Raw genomic sequence first — 24,630 nt, forward strand, 5'->3', positions numbered from 1 at the left:
GATTATTGTGAGGATTACATGATATAACATTTGCAAAAGTCTTCTCCCAGCACCAGACACATTATAAGCACTCCCTAATGTTGAATGAATAAATGAATGGCCTTAAGTCAGGCCCTCTGAGTGCTATGCTAATTCTTTCAGCCTACTATGATACTGTTGAGTTCAGCACAGCACATCATAGCAGTGACTTCCCAAATAGTACTCTAATGTTCCCCAAAGGCAGAGAGCAATTTCATAGTGTCACTGCCCGGTTATACCTGTTCTGGGAATACAGTAATTCCTTTTCCAGTGCTGCCAATCTATTACCTTTCACCAAAAATAAATTCACTTTAAGAAGGGGCAGAAACACAAGTGCCTTTCTGTTAGATAGAAGTTGGGAGAATATATTATTAAAATTGAAACCGACTTCTCTGATTTCTTGGGCAAAAAATCAGATTGGAAGCCAAACAGCTATTTGGCCTTTGCAGACCCTGGATAGTGATGCCGTTGGGGGAAAGGAAAGAGCTGGAATCATTCCAAACTGTAGTTGCAACATTTGTGTGTATATTTACTGCTTGTGCTCATGCTCTCTGTGCTTAGTTTTTACTAAGTCTTGCAGACTTTACAATTTACCTAGAGCATAGTTTAATATGTATGGGTAGAAATAGAGGCCTGTATCTCTGTTTTTCATTTCCTAATCATATTTTCTACACTCCCTATATACCTGATACTTCTTTTTCAATTCAACTGCTCTGATTTTCAAACTTTGGTAGAAAATCATGATTTGTTAACAATAAACATGCCCCTAGCCCTTCCCTCACTCTTCTCAACCGAGGAGGGCCTCTGTAAGATTCAAAGACGAAATCCTGCCATATAGTTAGCACCTGGTGCAGCTCATCAAAATAAAATATCTTTTCCCAGATGATTGGAAATTTCTGCAATGCCGTCACACAATGAGGTGTGTGAGAAACAGTTTGGGGATTGATTTTCATCATTAACTTGATATTGCATGGTTTTTGTGGGACTTAAAAAGAAATGCATTTTTATTACTTTAAAGTACTGCACATAGAATAACTCCAACTCATCATATTTTAACAGTTATTTTTCTGGGGCAGGATGTATTTTAAACATGCCTATGTTAGAGTGTCTGGTAGATCATTTAGGATCAGTGTCCTGTTGCTTGATGAAATCCAGATCACTTCAATGAAATCCAGATGGGGAAACTGGGTCTCTAGCAATGGCTGCCAGATCTTCTCCATATGAAATCTCTCTAGTCTGTATGCAAATTCAAAACTCCATATCCTGGAAATCCCAAAGCAATCAAGTGGTGCTCTGCTTCTTAGTTACTGGACTAAACACAGAGAAGCGATTCATTCTTCCCTGAGGAAATAAGCATGTCTTACATACATCTATCTTGGCATAAGAAGGGATAGCTAAGCAAATTAATGGTGTAAACAGGATTGCACTGGGGAATGTTTGTCCTACTTAAGAGAATAAACTTTTTGTGCACTTTGTGCACATCCACTTACATACAAATAATTGATATGCTAATTGCCAATGATTCTTAAAGCTCCTTCCCTGAGGTGCTGTATGATGCTGTTAGTCTAGTTTGAATTACTAGCATGTCCAGTGCTTGAAAGTAATAAAAATGCGTTTAAAAACATTCCATGATTCAGACAGATTTTCCTCTAATTAGGCTGAGTTAGTGAGGCTTTCCTATATTTAAATAGGATAGATATTTTTCTTTCATTCCTAATATATTTTATATGACCCCCCCCCACCCCTACTGCTACATCCATCACCTTTCTCTTCAGGATTCTTCTGCTTCGAGTCGGTACACATAAACCCCTTTCCCTCCAGCTCACTCCTCAGCTGCACTTGCATAGTCTCTAGGCAAACACATTGCCTTTAGTGCCTGGCACATAAACATACCCTTTCACTTGTTAACTTGATAGCAGGTTATTCAATATGGCATTTTCTGAGGAGTCTTTTCTTTGGTTTTTCTTTAAGCACCAATGGGTATGTCTCTTTTCTGATGTTGCAGTGGGTAACAGTGCACAGAGAGCAAAGCTCAGCCAAACATAGCATCGGGCTTTTTTGTCAGGTGGGGGACACCAGATTTAACCTAATCTCTGTGCAGTTCATGTCAACAGAACACAACGAGGCAGGTCATCAGTGCTGGCACCTGCTGTGTGAATGGCAGTGTCAGGCACAGTCATGCAAAGCTAGAACATGTGAAAGCAAAGCCTAAAGGGTAGTTTTTGTAGGCCAGACTGAAGGGACAGAGCAGTGATAAAAGAATATTTTGGGGGGGATTAGGATGGGGGTAGGGACTACATGGTGGACAGCAGATGAAAGGAGTAATATGATTCTGATGTCAGAACATTCTATCAAGCACAGATACTGTCAATTTTAGAATTCTTTTCAGAGCAGCCCTGGATTTCCATTTACAAGCAGGGTCTTCCTCTTTCTGAATAGTTTCAGAGCATGTTCTAGCATCAGAACCTATTAAACTGCTCTGGAAGAATCAGGTCACTTTCTCCAGGGGGTAGGGATCATTCAGCACTAAGAAGAGAGAAGAAAAGGTACACACCAGAGTGACAGAACAAACCCATAGAATTCCAGGAGATTGTCCTTGACTTAAATGAAAAAAATATCACCTGTGAAGACTGTTTACTGGAGTAGGGGGCTGTCACAGTGTCAGGGCTACTTGGTGCAGGAGTTTAGGAACTAATTGGTCATGAAAGACACTGGCCAAGAGGGAAAGTAGAATAATAGAAGAACTGTCCCTCTAACCACCTGGATTTAAAGCTCAAATGATCAGTCAGGGAAAAAATAGTTCTCCACTGCAACCCTAACTAAGTACTGGGGATAGGCAGGGTGAGCTCACTGACAGAGGGTATAGGACAATGTAGATAATTGAACTCAGTATCCTCCCTCCAAATTATCCTATATTCTTAGGCACATACAATCTTTTGAATTTAACATTTTAAAAGACACATCAAACTAGGAATAATAAAAGAATGGCCCACTTTGGCCTCATTTTCACCTGTGGTTAACATTAACAGTGAATTTAATTTAGTGTCTGAGTCATCCATCTTCCAGAAACAATAGGCAATTTTACATCTGCCATACACTTAGAGGCAGGATAGAAGTTCATCAAAAAGCATTTAATACAAATATCTTACTTATAGAGGGCTGACTTCAAAGCGTAAAGCTTAGAAAACGAATTAGCAGCATCTGTTGCCTTTTTCACTGGGCCAAAGTGAGCCAGTGATGATCAGGGTGGTAGCTGTGATCCAACTGAAGAGAAGTAGAATAATTTTGTAAAGAATTTTTACCAGCTCTCAGATTGTGATAAAAATGTAAGGCTATCTAAATATTCATTCTTAAATGTCAATTTCTAGAGAATTCTTCCATTCTCATCAAATGAAAGAGAATTTAAAAATATTTGTATTGCTTATGAGGTGGCTGGGTGGCTCAGTAAGTTAAGTGTCCAACTTTTGATTTCAGCTTAGATCATGAGCTCACAGTTTGTGAGATCAAGTCCTGTGTTGGGCTCTGCGCTGACAGTGTGGAGCCTGCTTTGAATTCTCTCTCTCCTTCTCTCTCTGCCCCTCCTCCCTCTCTTTCAGAAATAAATAAATAAACTTAACAAAAAGTTTAAAATATTTGTATTGCTTAAAATATTTATGTGTGAACATGTACTTGTATTGCTTTTGCCATATCACCAAGCCCAAAGCAGTAGGCTATAATTGTTGGGTTTTCTTTCACTCTTTCATTGAGGATCTATCTACCTCATTGTAAAATTGAATGATAAGGAGTTTGGAGTCCCAAGTGGAAGATAAATTCTAGATGATGTATCATTACGATGAAAGGAAGACTTATCATCATTAAAGTATCTCTTCTTTAGGGGCGCCTGGGTGGCGCAGTCGGTTAAGCGTCTGACTTCAGCCAGGTCACGACCTCGCGGTCCGTGAGTTCGAGCCCCGCGTCGCGCTCTGTGCTGACTGCTCAGAGCCTGGAGCCTGTTTCCGATTCTGTGTCTTCCTCTCTCTCTGCCCCTCCCCCGTTCATGCTCTGTCTCTCTCTGTCCCAAAAATAAATAAACGTTGAAAAAAAAATAAATAAAGTATCTCTTCTTTAAATATTAACATTAAAAGTCAATAGTGAATGGAGACATTTCACTTAAATGTCATTTAGTAATGCCCCTTGGTTCTCATTTTATTCCATTGGTATTGGATGAATGGCTTATAGCATGGATGAAGAATCTCTACCTTATACGTAGATATGGCCTTCTGCCAAGACCAAGAGATGATATAAATTATGCCTACAGTTGCAAAAATGCATAATGTTAAAAATCTTTAGCAATACCAATCTAAAAAACCACATAGGAAATGGATGTAATTTCATGACAAGACCTCTTTAAAATGACAGGTGACACTACTCACTTTCTAAAGCAGAAACTCAGGATTTTCTCCATTGAAAACAAAGGAAAAAGCAGATTTACAGGATCTCCATGTTTTCAAACTTTAATTAGGAATTTGAAACCTAAGAAGTAGGGGGAGATGGGTGGCTCAGTTGCCTGAGTGTCGGACATGATCTCACAGTTTATGGGTTTGAGCCCCTCATTGGGCTCACTGCTATGAGCTTAGAGCCCACTTTGGTTCCTCTGTCCCCCCCTCACCTGCTTCTTCCTCTTTCCCTCTCTCTCTCTCTCTCTCTCAAAAATGAATAAACATTAAAAAAATAAAACCTATGAAGTGAAATCTGGCATTATTTATTCTTGTTTTCTATCCATAAAATTACAAATTAAATCCTCAGGATTAGGAGATTCTATTTTTCCCCCAAAACCTAAGTTGCACTTTCACAAACATAAACACAATGAATTATGTATACTACAAATCATGCGGCTCATTTGCATAAACTTAAGTGGTTTTTTTTTTAAGGGGTTTTCTGTAATCCTCTAAGATAAAAGTTTCCAAGAAGTCTTTGGGATGGTAATTTTTCCTTGTGGAAAAAATTCATACTTCTAGATGACACTTTGGGGACATGGTAGCGAATGGTTAACAGGCAGATACACATGGATTCAAACTCTGCCTTAACCACTTACTAGCTGTGTGACCTTAAGCAAATCAATTTTTCTAAGCTCTAGTTTTCTAATTTTTAAGATGGGACTAAGAGTACCTACCTTTGTAGGCATTGTAGATTATACATTGCTATAAGGATCAAATTAAAAGGATCAAATAAATGTTTAGTGCAATTCCTGGCACAGGCAAGTGCTCCCGGTATGTGAGCCTAATCTGTCTTGTTTACCACCATCAGTACCTAGGTACAGTGCCAGCATAAAGCAGACACTCAATAAATATTTGCAGAATGAATGAATAAAACAGTGTTATTACACTTAAAGATACACAAATCTCCTACGTTGCATGATAGCTCCCCCACTTTACTTTTGTTAATGTTTAAAAAATCTTTTAAGATGACTTGAGGTGCTCAGTTCTTTTGTGGGGAGGTCAGAGTGACTTCAGAGAGGTGAATTTTGGCTCACACAATAAATATATACTACTGAGACATAATATATTTTTTCTCTTCCTTGTTGGATAGCAGTGGAACTCAGTATAGATGGACAAAGGAATTCCCTAAAGGAATAAAAACTTAGGCTTAAATGAGCCATTCCTTTAATGAGCTTGCTGTTGCCCTAGAGAACAAGTTCTTTCTGTGTAGTCTATGCTGGTTAGCCCATGCACAGTAGAATTAACATTTAAAATTAGGAGTTGAAGAGCTATAAAAAAACTATTTACAAGACAGTAGTATAATATTTCTCTCATAAAATAAAGAAGGCAAAAACATTAAGATTTTTTTCACTCCTGGGACGTTAGAATTTTTCTAAAGAAAAGGTCAGGGGCGCCTGGGTGGCTGAGTCAGCTAAGCATCTGACATCGGCTCAGGTTATGATCTCACTGTTTGTGAGTTCGAGCTCCGCATCAGCCTCTGTGCTGACAGTTCAGAGCCTGGAGCCTGCTTTGGATTCTGTGTCTCCCTCTCTCTGTCCCTCCCCTGCTCATGCTCTCTCTTTCTGTCTCTCAAAAATACATAAATGTTTAAAAAAAATTTAAATTTTTCTTTGGGTCTGTGGTCTTTGAGGAGGAAAAAGGATTTCTTTCAATGTTGAGCTATAGAACATAAGCCATAAGACTCAAGGTAAACAGACCAAGGACCAAATACAGGTAGATTCTTACTTTAATAAACTACTATTAGGAATGCTAGTTCAGCAGAATAAGATTGTTTCTTTGGTTGGGTTGATAGCTCTTATTAGCAAAGTTTTGCATATGTGGATGTAAAGACTGCTATAGAATGAAAAGTCCTGTTTAATAGAGCCTTTCATTAGTCCTATTCATTGTCACGTCTGTTTAACAATGTGTTTTTCTTTTGGTGAAATATTTATGCAGTGTCTGTATTTAATTATCTTACCAAGTTAATACTTGAATATTCTTAGTAAAATATGAGTTTTTTTTTCAAAATGTTGAACTGTCAACTTCAATATATTTTGTATCCATACACATTATAAGCACCATGTATATAGCTCTCCTATGAGGTATATACTAATTGGACACTTAGTAAAGGATGTTTTCTGGTTGTTAGGGCTATAAAATGATAGGTAGGATAACTAAGAAGTTTGAGCACAACACTGAATTTCTTCTTCAAACTACATACATGTTATAACGGTTCACAGTGGGCAAGTAGTTTGGTCATTTTGTAAGATTTAAAGAGCAGTACCCTACTATTTTTCAAAACCTCTCTTGAACCAACAGCAAGGAAGTACATGTCATTGTTGTTCTATTCCATAGTCTTCAACTATAAATGCTCCCAAAGTCATCAACACAGTGTTTTAGGTAATAGCTTAAAATTAAGACTATCTCACATTGCATTCAGATACAATTAGAGAGCAAGAACAGGTTAACATAGATGGAGCACTGTTTCCTCTTTCAGATGACATAGCTTGGAAACCAGCAATCTCTCCTTTTGGCAAAACAGCCTTCCTCTCCCATCAAACTTTGTGTGTATGTGTGCATGTGGCTGACTTGGGTGGGGTGGGCTTTCATATAAATCAAGAATATAATATAAGTCTGTCATTTCTCTACTTGCTCAATAGCTTCTATTTGAAGGAAGAGGTGTAGTTACAGGAACAATGTTGATATTCCTTTATGCTAGTTAAAACAGGGTTCTATTTATAATACCAACTCCAGTGGCTCCCATGAAAATTATGGGAAGGTTCTGGGAATCAGTGACCCTTGTCCTTCCAAATTAGTACTGAATGACCTACATATCTCTGACTGAAATTATCTTTTACATAAGATAGAACTCAAAGTCTTTTGGTGTTGAAAATGTCCATGTAAAGGTTTCAAGAAAGAAACCCTAAGCTCCTCCTTTTTTTAAAGTTTATTTTTGAGAGAGAGACACACAGAGACAGAGCATGAGCAGGGGAGGGGCAGAGAGAGAGGGAGACACAGAATTTGAAGCATGCTGCAGGCTCTGAGCTGTCAGCACAGAGCCTGATGCGGGATACAAACCCACGAGATGTGAAATCATGACTTCAGCTGAAGTCAGACACTTAACGGACTGACCCACCCAGGCGCCCCCCTCCTTTTTGTTTTTTTTTTTTAAATTAACAGGGTGTGCTCAACCTTAAGACGAAACCATTAAGTTCCTGTCTGAATAGCTGGCAAAGTCAGAAAGGCTATAGCAGAGGAAAAAGCCATATAGGAAGAAAGGAGAGGAGAGGACAGGAGAGGACAGGAGAGGACAGGGAAGGGAAGGGAAGGAAAGGAAAAAGGCTCATGAATTCCACAGGGAGAGGCAGTTCAGGAGCAAACTAGAAATTGAATGGCAAATGAAAATTAGAGTATCTTTCAAGTGAACCAGCAATAAGAGATCCTTTATTTATCACAGGTAAGGAGTGAGTCAGAAAATCAGTGGGCTCATGGAACATAAAGGATTAAAAGGAGATAGCAGATATACTGAGTGACTTTTTTACATGAGTAAACCACTCTATAGCTTGTGAGGTAAGCATATGGGTCAGAGGTCATAATGGAAAATGGGCAAGACTGTTTCCAAGCAACAAACTACAAGTAGTCAAAAACATAATGACTGGAACTAAGTGATACAGTTACCAGGGCTGACCCTCTGCAAAAGTATTTAGTTGGCAAAGACTGTTTTATTTCTTGTGCCTCTTTCCCTCTACTGCTCCACTTACCAAATTTCTGCTCCTCTGAATGCTCAGGGTGCTCGTGCTCATGCTCTAACCCTTTCACAATCTGCTATCAGGAAAAGCTCTGTGAAAGCATACATCTATGGCAGAAAGTTAGGAGGAGAGGTCATGGCAAAATTCCATTTTAAGGCCTATTTCTAATTATAGAATAAAAGTGTGTTTCCTGTTAAAGGAATTTTAGTCAACAGATGGGAAATGGGAGAGATGTTTGGGTCAGGAAGCCTTCCTGGCACCTTGGAATCAGAGGTGCCCTCACATAATGCCCTGACAAGACTTGACTTCTGAAAGAAATCAAAGGGGAAAATTACTGTACCTCTAATGAAAACTGAACCTGTTATTCTGGATGAACACTGTGTAGATTGGTGGTGTGGCTCCATGAGGCTTAAGGGGACCTGGGAACTAAAAATTGATGAGTGTCTGGTACTTTAGTAAGCAAGTTGGGGGAATCTTTAATCAATGCTGGCATCCTGTAATCAATGCTGACATCCTGGGTTTCTGTAAAGGGAAATCATATGTGATCTTCCATGTTCCATGGATCTTTTCTTTGGGGCTAAATTCACATTTTTTGTTTTTCTAATTAAAAAATTTTAATGTTTATTTTTGAGAGAGAGAGAGAAAACGAATGAGTGGGGGAGGGGCAGAGAGAGAGGGAGACACAGAATCTGAAGCAGGCTCTGGGCTCTGAGCTGTCAGCACAGAGCCTGACGCGGGGCTCAAACTCATGAACCACGAAATCATGACCCTAGCTGAAGTTGGACACTTAACCAACTGAGCCTCTCAGGCTCCCCTAAGTTCACTTTTTAAATGCTTCTAATTAAGTTTGATATCAAGGCTATTTTTAAACATGGATTACTATGGAGTTAAACATTTTTTTGTCATGTAGTAGGAACTGGTTTAGAGGGACAGAGAAAAAATATAAAGGAGAGACAGACATTTTTTTCACTGAAGAGTGAGCAGTAGACTTACTTGGGAGTGGGTACTGGGATAATTACTCAGCTTTTCTAGGCAGTTAAATGCCAAGTTGATGGGGGAGAAAGGTGTATCTCAGGAGGTTTTATGGGCTTCAATGGGGGCATGTGTAAGGTAATCTGTTTAGGGAAGGCCAGATATTACAAAGTATCCTTGCAGGATGATGGGTGCTGACTTTTCAATTAAGGCCCAGGAAAGAGCTAGAGGAAACCCTGTGGACAGAAAACTGAAGAGAAAAACCTAGTTTCCTGCTGTGGCAAAAAAGGGACAACAAAATGTTGAGTACCCTCAAGAAGGGGATTAAAAGAAAAACAAAATAATTTTCCTTTTACACAGAACCACAGGATATCTTCACTGGTAAAGTTACATAAGCAGCTCTGATCTGCGCATCTCAAGAAGGACAGAACAGGGCCTGAGGGGAACAAAGAAAGGCAATTAAAACCATCACCATAAGGCTCCAAAAATAAAGGCCTTTTCAGTCTGACAATACAGAGGTAGCCAGGGGACATGATCAAAATCATGAAGAGGCTAGAGCTGCTGCATGATGACTTGGCTTGCCAAATCTCTTGAGCTAAGAGGCACCTTTGAAGCATTAATTAATTAATTAATTAATTATCTTTTTCTTTTAATTTTATTTTTTTAATTTACATCCAAATTAGTTAGCATATAGTGCAACAATGATTTCAGGAGTAGATTCCTTAATGCCCCTTGCCCATTTAGCTCATCCCCCTCCCACAACCCCTCCAGTAACCCTCTGTTTGTTCTCCGCATTTAAGAGTCTCTTCTGTTTTGTCCCCCCTCCCTGTTTTTATATTATTTTTGCTTCCCTTCCCTTATGTTCATCTATTCTGTGTCTTAAAGTCCTCATATGAGTGAAGTCATATGATGTTTGTCTTTTTCTGACTAATTTCGCTTAGCATAATACCCTCTAGTTCCATCCATGTAGTTGCAAATGGCAAGATTTCATTCTTTTTGATTGCTGAGTAACGCTCCATTGTATATATATACCACATCTTCTTTATCCATTCATCCATCGATGGACATTGGATTCTTTCCATACTTTGGCTATTGTTGATAGTGCTGCTATAAACATTGGGATGCATGTGTCCCTTTGAAACAGCATACCTGTATCCCTTGGATAAATACCTAGTAGTGTAATTGCTGGGTCATAGGGTAGTTCTATTTTTATAAAGTTTTTATTTTTTAATACTTCTACTTTGTTTATACAACTCCCAGTGATGATGGCCAGTGCAGACTCCTTTGGGAAGTCCCTGTGTCCACCAGAAGTTGGGAGAAATCTGAACTGAGTGGGGCTAGGAATCAAAAGCACCTTGATCCCCATTACTTACCTTAAGTAATGCTGACTTGCTGACTTTTAGTCAGACTCACTTTCTCTACTGCCAATGTCAGCAGTGAATTTGTACCTGACCAATCTCAACTTAAATGAATATGGGTTTACCTCCTGCCCCGTTCTGTAGGGCTTTTCAGCCCTAATGGTCTACATATCTGCACCAAACTGTCCTCCTACAAGTGGCTATAATTTAGTCCTTAAACATAGTTTCAAAAGAACAGATTTCTGACCCCAATTTTAACACAAAGGATAGAACTCAAGAACTCATAATAAAGAATTTTCTAATATTCACACCAGTGGATTGAAGCAGATCTCCATAATGGGAAACTGAAATGAACCTTCTCAGGCTAATGAAATCACATACGCACAGGTTTTAGCTAAGAAAGTAGCAGGCAAGGGATAACCCAGGACAGCTTAAAAGCTCTGCTCTTGGGAAGACCTTAATCATATGGGGCAGCAGGTAAGATCAAACCAAGAGTGTGGCTCTGTTCCAAAAACTCAGGTCTCCTACACAAGGGATTAAATAAGTATACAGTATAGAAAAGTGACATAGGTGTACAGTGGCTCTTTTTTTCTCTCTCAAATTGTTCCTTGAAAATAAGAATTCTGTAAGATTGGGAGCCATTTCATCCTACAGAAATGCAATCCACTTGTTACTGGGCCAGTGTTACTGCCATACCTTTCACAGATGTGGTAATACTTCTCATCCTGTATGCCATCCTGAATGGGCACATTTACACTGTAGTACCGTCCCTTTCCTAAGCCAACATCAGACACGTCGCCTGTTCCTGTGAAAGAGAGGAGCACCATGAACAGTTTTTTTTTTTTTTTTTAATTTTTTTTTTTTCAACGTTTATTTATTTTTTGGGACAGAGAGAGACAGAGCATGAACGGGGGAGGGGCAGAGAGAGAGGGAGACACAGAATCGGAAACATGCTCCAGGCTCTGAGCCATCAGCCCAGAGCCCGACGCGGGGCTCGAACTCACGGACCGCGAGATCGTGACCTGGCTGAAGTCGGACGCTTAACCGACTGCGCCACCCAGGCGCCCCTGAACAGTTTTAAGAATACCAGCATTAGACAACTTGAAGGATTCTGATAGGAATGCAAAAGAATAAAAGGCCAAGTAGAAGAACAGTCTTAGATTAATTATGGTTTAAAGAGTGTGAAATTAAGAAAAACAATATAGAGAAGTAACTGCTGTAAACAATGTTGGGAAAAGAGGAAAACCTGAAGACAATGGGAAAAAACTTAGTTTCCATTTTGCTAGATCAAGTTAGACAAAAAGATTAACTCCTTTGCTTGACTTTTCATATGCCTTTGATTGATATAATATTAATATATCATTGCACTTATTAGGATGTTAGGAGTTACACAGTTACACTGTCCTATGTGATAAGACAGTAAGTGTAAGTGAGCTGTCTGTTGACAGTCCATAAAAATCATCTGGAAAAAGAAGCAGTATTATATTCCTCCTATCATTGTTGCCTGAAATGACCTGTGTTAAAATTTTGGATAAAGTAGCACCAATGAAGTATTAATAGCATGTAACTATCCAGATATTAAATATAAGAGATGTATAGAAGAACTGCAGTATTTATTCCTCAGATGTAATACTGAGCACACAGATTACTTGCCTGGGAAAAATCCTGGGGAGAATTTGTGTAGGGACACTGTCATGACTTTAGAGGTGAAACTGAAGGCATCTTCTACACCTAGCAGAGGAAAAAAAAAAACAGCAGAATAATCACTTCATATATGCAACTCCCGTTTTCAACAACTGAAATGCTAGGAAGTAGCTGTGGGAAGTAAGAGAGAGGATAGCAATAATAAAACTAACAAGCTGAGGAATAAAAGGAACAAAACCCTCCAGTCTTTGATCTCTTGTTGGTACAGGATGAGGTAGAACTTTGGCCCCCAGTGAAGTTTTGGGGTTCTTTTTTACATTCATGGAAAGTTATAACTGGACTTCTCCTTTCCAAGCAACAGGATGTCCAGGCTCCCTTAGACAACCTCTTCTAAAGGGTGGGGAAGGCTCAAGCTCACAATCGAAGCATTATGAACAGAGCTGAATAGAGGACTGGCACCATCTTGGAAGTTTTATGTTTTGTTTTAGTGGTTCTAGTTAAATTCTTGGGATTTTTTTCTCAAAGAAGTAAAATGTGGCAACCCTTTGAAAAATATGACCAATACAAACATTAGGCATTATGTAGTGAAAACCTAATTATAAAGTGCTTCTCTATGATACAGATTTGGTTATAAATGCAGTTCACCCAAAGTCTAAGCAGCTTATAGTACACCTTTCTTGCTAAAACATGGAAGGCTAAGAGAGTCCCGCCCTTTTCCCTTAATAGTGTCTTTATAACAAAGTTTTAAAGCTTGAAGAAAGATGGTGGTGGGAAGAACTTTTCTAGAAAGTAGTCTCCTTTCCATTTTAACAGAGGCAGAAAATTAGTATAGAGGCCTGGGAGATAGAAGATACAACTCTTACAAGCCACTGCTTATTCAGATAAATGTACTGCCCACCTCCACACCTTTCCTCCCAGAATCACATAGTGTCATACTATATTCAGATAGTCCGTCTGTAAAACGGAGGGACTATTAGCAAATTCATGTACTATCCTTTTTTATACGTCAAATAAAGAAACTGTCGCTGCATTTGCTTAATGCTTTCAGTCTTCATTAGAGGCCAAAAGAGACCTTAGAAAAATATTAACTATATTTGTATATCACAGGCATGTTTGAATTTCCCAAGCCTTATGTTTTGCCCTAGGGAGGCAGTTAAAATCAGTTAAAGGCAGAAACTCATGGGGGAGGGGAAGGAAAAAAAAAGAGGTTAGAGTGGAAGAGAACCAAAGCATAAGAGACTCTTAAAAACTGAGAACAAACTGAGGGTTGATGGGGGGTGGGAGGGAGGGGAGGGTGGGTGATGGGTATTGAGGAGGGCACCTTTTGGGATGAGCACTGGGTGTTGTATGGAAACCAGTTTGACAATAAACTTCATATATTGAAAAAAAAATTAAAAAAAAAATCAGTTAGGGGCACCTGGGTGGCTCAGTCGGTTGAGCGGCCGACTTCGGCTCAGGTCATGATCTCATGGTCCGTGAGTTCGAGCCCCGCGTCGGGCTCTGTGCTGACCACTCAGAGCCTGGAGCCTGTTTCAGATTCTGTGTCTCCCTCTCTCTCTGACCCTCCCCCGTTCATGCTCTGTCTCTCTCTGTCTCAAAAATAAATAAACGTTAAAAAAAAATAAAAAAAAATCAGTTAAAGGCTCCAGGCACAAGGCATTAAGTAAACAAAAGAAAACAAAACAAAATATATTAAAATAGCATTTTAACTTAGCGACTGAAGTATTAAACAAGGACAATTCATAACAATCCTGATTATTTATTGATCCAGAAAGGTGGTAACCAATTTACACTTCTATCAGTGATATATGAGGGTTCTCATTTTCTCACACCCTGACTAGCACTGGGTGTTATTATTCTTTTTAACCTTAGGCAGAAAAAATGATCTTGTTTAATTTGCCTTTCTCTGAGTGTTGAGCACTTTTTATGTTTAGTAGCTATTTGTATCTCCTCTGATGGGAAATGCCATTAGGTATTGTTAGCAAATCATACTTTAAAAAAAGGACAGAGACAGATAGGTGGAGGGTATGGGGCTTGGTGTGAAAGAGAACAGTGGTTAGGAAAACAAAGGAAGGTGAAGGAAGGTGAGGACAGGCTAAGAGTGCTTGTGAAGCCACCACAGGATGCTAGTTATGGAATCATGGGAGATTTAAAATGAACCAAATGTGTAAGAGTTTGGAGGCGGGGCAGAGGTCACTGGAAGGGAGGTGCTGAAGAGGGGAAATAAACTGAAATGAAACACACCATAAAAGTTGGCTAAAGCAGGAAACTCTAAATGGTGTAGAAATAACATTGCAAATGGAAAGAACGGTTTCAGGTGACAGTCATTTCATTCTTACATGGTTCAATAGAGTTGATTCTATTCTTGAGCTCTGATACTAATAGTTTGAATTTCATAATCATTCATTCATTCAACAAATATTTTACTGAACCACTGCTATATGCAGAGTTCTGTATGTTCAAGCCATTGTGCAGGACAGAAAGAAGTAAACAACTTGATCTCTGCTCTGGAGGAACTGAAAGTTTCTATGGGAGGAGAAGACACAGACACATTAAAGATTTAACTAACAATACAAGACAATATATAATTAAATATCAAATCAGCGATATAAACAATATAGGACTTGAGGAGGGAAGAGAACACTGGGGTTGGAGTAGTCAGGGCAAATCTGCTAGTGTTAGAATTTGAGCTCCTGGGTAGAACTTGGAAGAAAAAGCAAAACTAAATTAGGAAAAAGTAATGCAAAGTCAGAGAGGTGGGAATACTGAGACATGTCTGGGGATCACTGAGTACAGTAGCCTAGACAGCAAGTAGTGAGAGAGGAGACTGGAGAGAGGAGGTAAGGTCTCTTTCAGACAGACCTCAAAAGACAGGGTAAAGAATATGGACTTTAACTTGAAGAGCACTGTTTTTTTTTTTTTTAAAGTGTGGCCTGTGGAACAGCCAGAGTGTCGCTAAAATGTAGATCTGGCATTGCATACCAGACTTACTGGATTTGAATATCTGGTGGATGGGGCCTAGAATTCTGCATTTTAAAACAGGCTTCCCAGAGGTCATCTTGCTACATATGCAGGTTTGAGCCAAGAGTTAGCAAACCAAGAGGCAAATATTTTAGGCTTTGCAGAGCCTACATGGTCTCTACTGCACTTTGTTTTCTTTACAACCTTGTAAGAATGTAAAAATAAAGTCTTCACTTGCTGGCCATACAAAAACAAGCCATGGGCCAAATGTTACTCTTGTTATAAGCAATAAGGAGTCTCTGAAGGTTTTTGAACAAGGCTGTGTTTTGCATTGGCTAAGTATTCAGATATTTGGTGGACATGGTTCTCAAAGTAGTCTGTTGGCTGCTTTAACTCTTTGCCTTTCTCTGTTGCCTTCAATTTTCTGTCACCATTCCTTGGTAGCATCCATCTAGGTGAACTCTTTGGGGAGGTTTTCCTCACAAGTTCTTCCTTCTTTTTCTGTTTTGGCAGGAGAGCTGATTCTAGCCTCTGTCATATGCTATTATTTTCCTCACTTATACCTTGATTATGTTAGTTTGTCTCCAAAAATCCCTGGAAACAGGGAAGCAGCAGTCACTGATGTGGGGGAGACTAGGGAATATCCTTAATTAATTTTACCAGCTAAGTGATCCTAGATCAATGGAAGCATGTGGCACACACAGGATGTATTAAAGAAGCAGAGTGTGGGTAACTGTCACTGAAGCTCTACATTGTAGATGGAAAGTACATAGGAGGTTTTGGGTAACATCCTTTTGGTGAAGTCTTCTGAAAGGGCATTAATGGGGTAAGGTGAATCAAGATTCTGCTGCTGTTAAAAGTTAGAGGAGATGTCCTGAGTCTGTGTAGCACTAAATATTTTAGTAATACAAAGAAAGTGGTGCAGATTCTGATTACTACATGAGTTGGTATCCCTATCAGTGAAAAATTCTGAATGTTATTCCATCATACACTGATTCAATCTTAAGGGAAGCATCAAGATTGTCTAACTGAAGATTTCACTTAGAACCTATGGAAGTGGCCTGAGGGAGGTGACTGAGCACTGAGTGTACACTAGACAGGATTTCTACTTCTTAATGTTCTATACAGGAGAAATTTGCTAGTGGAGGAGAGGTGAGGGGAAATTATAAAAAACCTGGTATTTTAAAGCATCTTGCTTAGCAAAGAAGAATTACATCAGTTAGAAGAATCTATTCTACCTACTTCAGGATTCTCAATTAGAAAAATTTCAAAAGTAACAGGCATTTATCCTTTTACCAGTCACCTAGAAGCAGCTTCACTGATAAAAACCTTCTGTCCTAGCAGCAAAGCACCTTTGAATGTGAAGGGCTTACCATCTCCATGGTGCAGATCCAAATCCACGTAGAGAATACGGTCAAATTTCCGTCGCAATCGTAATATTCCCAGGACAGCATCATTGAGATAACAAAAACCAGATGCTTCATCTCTGTAAGAAAACAAGTTGCTACAGCCAACAGCCAAAAGCAATCCAAGGGAGTCTTTACAGCCAAGGATCTAACCCTTGAGATCTATTCCCTTACAATTCCCCTTTCTTTTAAGAAAAACAAAAACCTACCTACAAAGAATATATAGTAAATTGGCCCAGAGTGATCAGGGGATGAAGTGTTTTGGTAAGCTAAATATTCAGGTGGATTGGTAACATTTTTCATTTAGGATCCCAGATTTTCAAAGAATTATAATATTATAACTATATTGGTCAAAACAGAACTTTTCTCTAATGATTCAGGAATGATTTAAAAATCTTGTAGTACCCTGGGCTCATCATGATCAACACTGAATGTCCCTTATAGGACTTGAAGAAAGGTAGAATCTAGAAGGGGCCTTAAAGACCATCTTGCTCAGCCAGATGTAGAAGATGATGGAGACTGGAGTCTGTACTGATCCTATGACATAAACTAGAATTGCTTTCTTTCTTTATTCCTTCCTTCCTTCTTCCTTCCTCTTCCTTCCTCTTCCTTCCTTCCTTCCTTCCTTCCTTCCTTCCTTCCTTCCTTCCTTCCTTCCTTCCTCCCTTTCTTTCTCTCTTCCTTCATTCCTTCCTTCCTTTCTGTAAGTTTTTGCACTTGTTGCTTTAAAAGCTGAATATAGAATGTACAAACATTCTACATGTGGTTGCCTTTCTGAGGCAGCCTCCTCTAAAGTTATTTTGTTTCCTTCACTAAAATTGTCTTCATTGACTTCACTGGTGTCTTTTCACATTTTTATTGGTGATACTGTGTCACTTTAACCTCTTGTCAACATTAACCTACTCTTTTATTATGAGTAACCTACTCTTATTAGCCTACTTCTTTTTATTATGTTGCCATTAAGTCTTGTTGAGTAGATGTAAAAAAAAGCATTCTTTTATCATCAAAAGTGTACTATAACTTATTTTTAAGGCCTCATCCTAAATGCTTCAATGTCCTTAGCTTCCACAGACACTTTAAATATCCAGCCCGTTTTTTCCCCAAGTTCTCCCTGATATTTTAATTGAAATGGAATTCTAAGCATGAGCATCATTTAAAAGAGCATTTTTGGTACTATGAGATTATAAGATCTTTCTAGTACCTACACATTGCATAAAATTCTTCATGAAACCTCGTCCATAATAACATTTCATATTCTGAACAATACCCTGGTTTATAGGCTGAGTCAATGAGACAGGTACATTGGCGAGCAGGAAGTTGGTAAAAAATATCACTAAGCATTGAATTTTCTCATGCAGGTGAATTCAGTGATCACCCAGCAAAAAAAAAAAAAAAAAAAAAAGCAAAGCAAAGCAAAACAAAGCTTGGCCTTAGATACGAAACCAGGAAGAAACCAATAAGAGAAAAAGATTTGCCCACCCATGAATTCTTTGTAAATAAGAGGTAAATATGTGACTTTGAAAGTTTTTGGATGCTATTTTCCAATTATGAAAGCTTACATTTTATAAGTCTACTGTTTAGCATATCAAAAAAGAGAAACATCAATAACTTTTGGATAGGTGAGATGGAACATTAAGTGTTAGGCAGAAAGAGTAGCATACAGCATAGGGAATATAGATAATATCGTAATAACTTCATAAGGTGACAGACTGTAACTAGACTTATTCTGGGGATCATTTCATAATGTATAAAAATGTCAAATCACTATCATGTACACTTGAAACCAACAGGACATCATATGTCAATTATACTTCAATAAAAAGTGAATAAGAGGAGGGAGATGTGGAGGAGGAGAAATACAAATCAATATAGGACATATTTTTTCCCCTCAGAGCCTATAATTAAGTTAGGGAGACAAGTCATAAGTACAGAAAAACAAAACCAAAAAACAAAGAAAGCAATCAGAAATAACATGGCATATAAAGAAGAATACTTGCCTCTAAAAGACTCCTGGTCCCCTTTCTTTCTTTTGAGATGTTCTTTGTTAATGAACATCCTCCCTATCATGATAGTTTGAATAATAATAATGATGACGATGTTGTCTGTAATTCAGAAAGGTCTTTGCATGTAATATTTTCCTAATATTTTCTTAAAGGAGCTCTATTCTCATTAGATTATAGAAATAACTGCTTACATAAGTAGAATCTTCCTAAAATTTTCAGAAAATAAGGACATTAAACTTCAAGACTTTTAATGTGCTAAAAGTATTCCTATAGAAACAAACTCAGTTTGTTGAATTTAAGAATTCAAGTTGGCATAATTTAGGTAAGTCTTTGGCAGATAAGACTGATTTAATAAATTTGGTTTACTAAAATCAGCTATGACTTTTCTAATTTATACATGTTAAGTATAATATACATGTAGATTTTTATTCTACTTAAATATATTCTTCCTAAATTTATACAGGTTCATTAATTAATTGAGCTAACATTACCTCTACTAAATGTTTGAGACTACGACAAACAAATTTGTTTAGATTAATTGAGTCATTATTGTGATGAACTTTATTTTAACAGTAGTTATGTTTTGTAGTATGTCAGCTTGAAGAGAATTTATAAGATCTTTAGGTAACTAAAAACTTTGGGTGGTATTAAACTGAGTTAATTAATGGATATTCATTAGATCCCTAGACCATTTCTAACTAAGATAATGCATTAATTGCTAGGCATAATTTCGGGTTTATATGCTTTTGCTTCTTATTTTTACATCCTACAGAGAAACTGCATGTATTTGGTTCGGTTAATGAACATGTTCTTTTTGGCCACTTACAGAAGTTGTACTATAAAGGATGTGTATGCATATAGAAATTGGTAGAAGATTCATAGAAAGGGAATTTTATTTGTTGAGATCAAAGTTGGCTAAGGTTTGATGGGCTTATTAGATTTCCAAAAATAACTTCAATATTAAATATTATACTGATGCAAAACTAGAATTTGCTTTTCATTTTAACATGCTAATTTTTTTGATTATTTGTCTTCTCTCAAATAACAGGTTGTAAAGGTTTTGCTTCACTAAGTAATGTTCCTCAATAAAAAAGGATTTTGTGTCTTACTAGAATAACCTTATATGGTTTATGTTGACTTTATGATGTCCTTGGTTATTTAAGGAAACAAAGACTTTTTTCTTAGGAAAAAGATGAGGTTCCTTATGGTCATATTGCATCCTATGTTTATGTTAAAAATCTTTTATAATCATTGTGGTTAAATAGGGAACCAAGTAGTATTTTTCAGTAATCCATCAACTTATCTTAATCAAATCTTGGAAGGCCCTGGAAAAATCACAAAGGGTTTGTTCTTTCACTTTATAAAAAGAGATGTTCTAGAAATAATTAGGTTTATTTGATACATTACTATTGATGAGATGCATGGGAAGAGTTGCCACATCAGAAGAGATGTTCAGCCTTCCCTAGGTGAAACTGGTATAGGCAAAATATTATTAATATAAGTATTTCAGAAATTGTATGTTGTATAGGAAATTCCTAAAGATACTTCTGTGTCGTCACTGGCCATGATATATTTCTATTTATCAGAGTCCTTGCGCTGCTTTGCCAGATATTAGTTGACTACAGTATAGAGTTTTCAATAATTTAAACATTTTTTAAACATTAACTTCATCTCAACTTTGCTTCTTTATTTTGAATCTAGCATCTACTAGGCCATTAGTTTCAATTGGGGAATTCTTAGCACTTACCTACAGAATTTTATTAATATATAGATACTCCAGTTTACTGAATCTCTTTACTTGATATTCTTGATATGCTTTGGGTATATTCTAACTATATGCTCAGTATATTCATGGTATATTATTATTTAAAGTTAATCTGACGTGTTCCTGAGAGCACTTGCAATCAGGTACAAGCCAGAGTGCTTCATCTTCAACAAAGAAAGACTATCTCAGAGCCCCATGGAAAAGGATTTTTGCCAAGTATTGTTGAGTACAGGCTTTTTATGGTATAGTGTAAACAACTTTGAGACCATACCAGTGAACTGAATCAGGATATCAAGAACTCTAGTTGAGAAGTCGATGGGTTAGTGAGACTGTTAATGCAAGGTCGAGAGGAACAAGAACTAATTATATAGGCCTGAATGAGACTGATGAGGGCTGATTATGGATTTTGTTTAGAATATTGCAGATGTTTTAAAGCAGACAGACCCATGAATACAGAAAACAAACTGATGGTTGCCAGAAGGGAGGGGGCGGGGGTGGGCAAAATGGGTGAAGAAGAGTAGGAGGTACAGGTTTCCAGTTGTGGAATGAATAAGTCATGGGAATAAAGGGCACAGCATAGGGAATGCAGTCAATGATATTGCAATAGTGTTGCATGGTGACAGATGGTAGCTATACCTGTGAACATAGCATAACCTATAGAGTTGTGGAATCACTAAGTTGGACACCTAAAACTAATGTAAAATTATATGTCAACTATGTTTCAATTAAAAAAAAGAATATTGTTGATGTTTCAGTGTTCTATTTTCTCTTTAAAAAAATTTTTAATGTTTACTTATTTTTGACAGAGAGACAGAGCACGAGCAGGGGAGGGGCAGAGAGAGAGGAAGACACAGAATCCAAAGCAGGCTCCACACTCTGAGCTGTCAGCACAGAGCCCAACGCAGGGCTCAAACTCTCGAAATGTGAGATTATGACCTGAGCAGAAGTTGGACACTTAACTGACTGAGCCACCTAGGCGCCCCTTAATGTTCTATTTTCTGGATGTATAGGCAACTCATTTCTCTTTTCTCTTATGCTATCTATAACTCATAATCATTTAGTAAGCCATGCTTTTGCAAACAGAAATGACACACTTACAAATGATATCTTATTCCTCCTGCCTGAGCCCTCCAGGATTCAGAAACTCTTATTGAGCACTCTTACTTCCATAGCAATGTAATTATCTGCCTAAGTTCAATAATAACTATCTGTCCCACCTGTTATCAGGACATGATTGGAAAACATTGGTTATATATCCAAGGCCTTGCCTGGAATGTTATATTTGTGAATGATGCTCACTGAATCGGATATGATCAGACACTTTTAAGGAACTAAGGTTGACTTCATTGAGCAATGCATCAAAGCCCTCTTGGAAAAACTAGCTTGGTACCTGGTACCTGGCTTACAGAGTTCCCAGCCTTCCAAGTGAATAAGGAAGGTTACTTCTTGGCAGGCCCTGGAAACTTAGGATATTCTGGGGACCCCAAGAAGAGAGAAGAGAGGCCCCAAGAATTGTCCCAAATTTATAATTACTGCAGGTAAAATCTTCTTAGCTTGGCTTCCTAGCTGTAATAGGCTTTTAAAACACCAAAGTGAGATTTTTTTTTAAATGTTTATTCATTTTGAGAGAGAGAGACAGAGAGTGTGTGTGTGGGGGGGGGGGGGCGAGGAGCAGAGAGAGAGGGAGACACAGAATCCGAAGCAAGCCCCAGTCTCTGAGCTGTCAGCACAGAGCCCAACACAGGTCTTGAACTCACAGACCATGAGATTATGACCTGAGCCAAAGTCGGATGCTTAACCAACTGAGCCACCCAGGTCCCCTCAAAGTGAGATTTCCTATGAAAACTTCCAGCAAAACAAGCTTAAGAAGGTCTATATGGTAAGTTACCATTCTTGCTACAACTATATAAATAATCAGGCTAAATCTAATGAGGCCAATTTTTATTTTTAAATAATTTTGATTAAGGTTAAATCTACACAATATTAAATAACCATTTTATTTATTACTTTTTAATTATTTATTAATCTCTTAAGTAATCTCAATGTGGGGCTTGAACTCATGACCCCGAGATCAAGAGTCACATGCTCTCCAGACTAAGCCAGCCAGGCACCTCTCAAATAACCATTTTAAACTATATAATTCAGTGGCATTTAGTACATTTATAGTATTGTGCAACTTCCACACCAGTTTAGTTCCAAAACAGTTTCACACCTCAAAAGAAAACTCTGAACTAATTAAGCAGTCATTCCCTACTCTTCCCTCCCCCTAGATCCTGATAATTACCAATCTACATTCTGTCCCTAAGGATTTACCTATTCTGGATATTTCATGTAAGTGACATCATACCATATATGATTTTTTGTGTCTGGCTTCTTTCTCTTAGCATAATGTTTTGGGGTTCCTCTATGTTGTAGCATATATCAGTGCTTCATTCCTTTTTATGGCTGAGTAATATTTCATTGTACGTATATACCACATTTTGTTTATACATTCATCCATTGATGGACATTTGGGTTGTTTCTACCTTTTGGCTATTGTGAATAGTGCTGCTATGAATACTTGTGTACAAGTATTTGTTTTGAGTATCTGTTTTTTTTTTTAACATATACTTAGAACTGAAATGCTAGAACATATGATAATTCTACATTTAACTTTCAAGGACAGCCAAGCTGTTTTCTACATTCCCACCAGCAATGTGCAAGGGTTCCAATTTCTCCACATCCTCATCAACACTTGTTATTTTCTCTTTCTTTCTTTCTTTTTTTTTCTAATTCTAGCCCTCCTAGTGGGTGTGGGTGTGAGTTTGATTTGCATTTCCTTAATGACTAATGATGTCAAACATCATTTTGAATGCCTGTTAGCCATTTGTATATCTTTTCTGGAGAAATGTCTATTCAAGTCCTTTGCTCATTTAAAAAAAAAATTTTAATGTTTATTTTTTTAAGACATAGAGCATGATTGGGGGAGGGGCAGAGAGAGAGGGAGACAAAATCTGAAGCAGGTCCTAGGCTCTGAGCTATCAGCAGAGAGGTGAACTGTGAGGTCATGACCTGAGCCAAAGTCAGATGCTCAACCAACTGAGCCACCCAGGTGCCCTGTCCTTTGCTCATTTTTAAATTGAGCTTTTTGTTCTTGAGCTTTGTGAGATCTTTATATATTCTGGATACCAGACCCTTATCAGATATATAATTTGCAAATATTTTCTCCCATTCTTTTTTAAAATTTTTTTTTTCAACGTTTATTTATTTTTGGGACAGAGAGAGACAGAGCATGAACGGGGGAGGGGCAGAGAGAGAGGGAGACACAGAATCGGAAACAGGCTCCAGGCTCTGAGCCATCAGCCCAGAGCCCGACGCGGGGCTCGAACTCACGGACCGCGAGATCGTGACCTGGCTGAAGTCGGACGCTTAACCGACTGCGCCACCCAGGCGCCCCTATTTTCTCCCATTCTGTAGGTTGTGTTTTCACTTTCTTGATAATCTTCTTTGATACACAAAAGTTTTTAATTTTGTTGAACTTCAATTTATCTGTGTTTTCTTTTGCTGCCTCTGGGACCAGCCTTATCTTGAGTTCAAGAATAATCTTCCTTTGAGATTATCTTTGATTAGAAGGGAGGTGGCTGTTTAGAGAAATTTTGTGTTTCAAAGGAAAACTCTATGTCATCTATAGCACAGGATTTCAGGTTATCAGAATATAGTTATTGTTTTTGAGCTCTCATCTCTTTATAAACTGCAGGTTACTGATAAGTATGCAAACTTTGTCTTCTGTGGTAGAGATGTAATTGACTTCCTTCCTCATGTGGAAGAACCAGTTTTGGTATCTCTTTGCAAATTGGACTGGACCCTGTTATCGTGCCCAAATTGTTGATCCTTCCTAAATTATCTATTCTTCCAGTTTTCTTCAATATCTGGCTAATATCCTCCAAGCTAACTTTTCCAATTTTTCTTCCTCCCTTCTGACTTGGAGTCATCAAGAGCTAAAACTTGAATGCTCAAGTCCCTATCAGGACCCTATGTTGCCTTACAGCTTGGTGTCTTCTCAGGATCTGAAGCAGCCCTGTAAGCTAAAGCCCGTTGACTTGATATAAATCTGAAAGAACTGGTCATGGGGTGCCTGTGCGGCTCAGTAAGTTGAATGCCGGACTTGATTTTGGCTCAGGTCATGATCCTAGGATTGTGGGACTGAGCCCCCCATTGGGTCTACATTGAGCATGGAGCCTGCTTCGGATTCTCTCTTTCTCTCTCTCCCTCTACCCCTCTCCCCTGCTCACATTCTCATTCTAAGATAAAAAATAAA

At 38.2% G+C, this 24,630-nt stretch overlaps 1 protein-coding gene across 6 annotated transcripts in view; it reads right to left on the reverse strand.

The window, feature by feature from the left end:
- The window catches only part of HDAC8 (histone deacetylase 8), a 225,721-nt gene that overhangs the window by 147,296 nt on the left and 53,795 nt on the right, over positions 1-24,630 (reverse strand). For 5 of the 6 annotated variants that reach the window (XM_032592031.1, XM_032592030.1, XM_032592034.1 and 2 more), the window contains 3 exons: positions 16,533-16,645; positions 12,208-12,285; positions 11,251-11,359 (listed from right to left, as the gene is read on the reverse strand). In XM_032592031.1, the coding sequence (XP_032447922.1) occupies positions 11,251-11,359; positions 12,208-12,285; positions 16,533-16,645 (300 nt within the window). Of the gene's footprint in view, positions 1-9,010; positions 9,633-11,250; positions 11,360-12,207; positions 12,286-16,532; positions 16,646-24,630 lie in introns of those variants that run through there. The other variant, XM_032592035.1, reaches the window with a different exon arrangement.

This window comes from Lynx canadensis, chromosome X (assembly GCF_007474595.2).
Source record: "Lynx canadensis isolate LIC74 chromosome X, mLynCan4.pri.v2, whole genome shotgun sequence".
NCBI classification, from domain to species: domain Eukaryota; kingdom Metazoa; phylum Chordata; class Mammalia; order Carnivora; family Felidae; genus Lynx; species Lynx canadensis.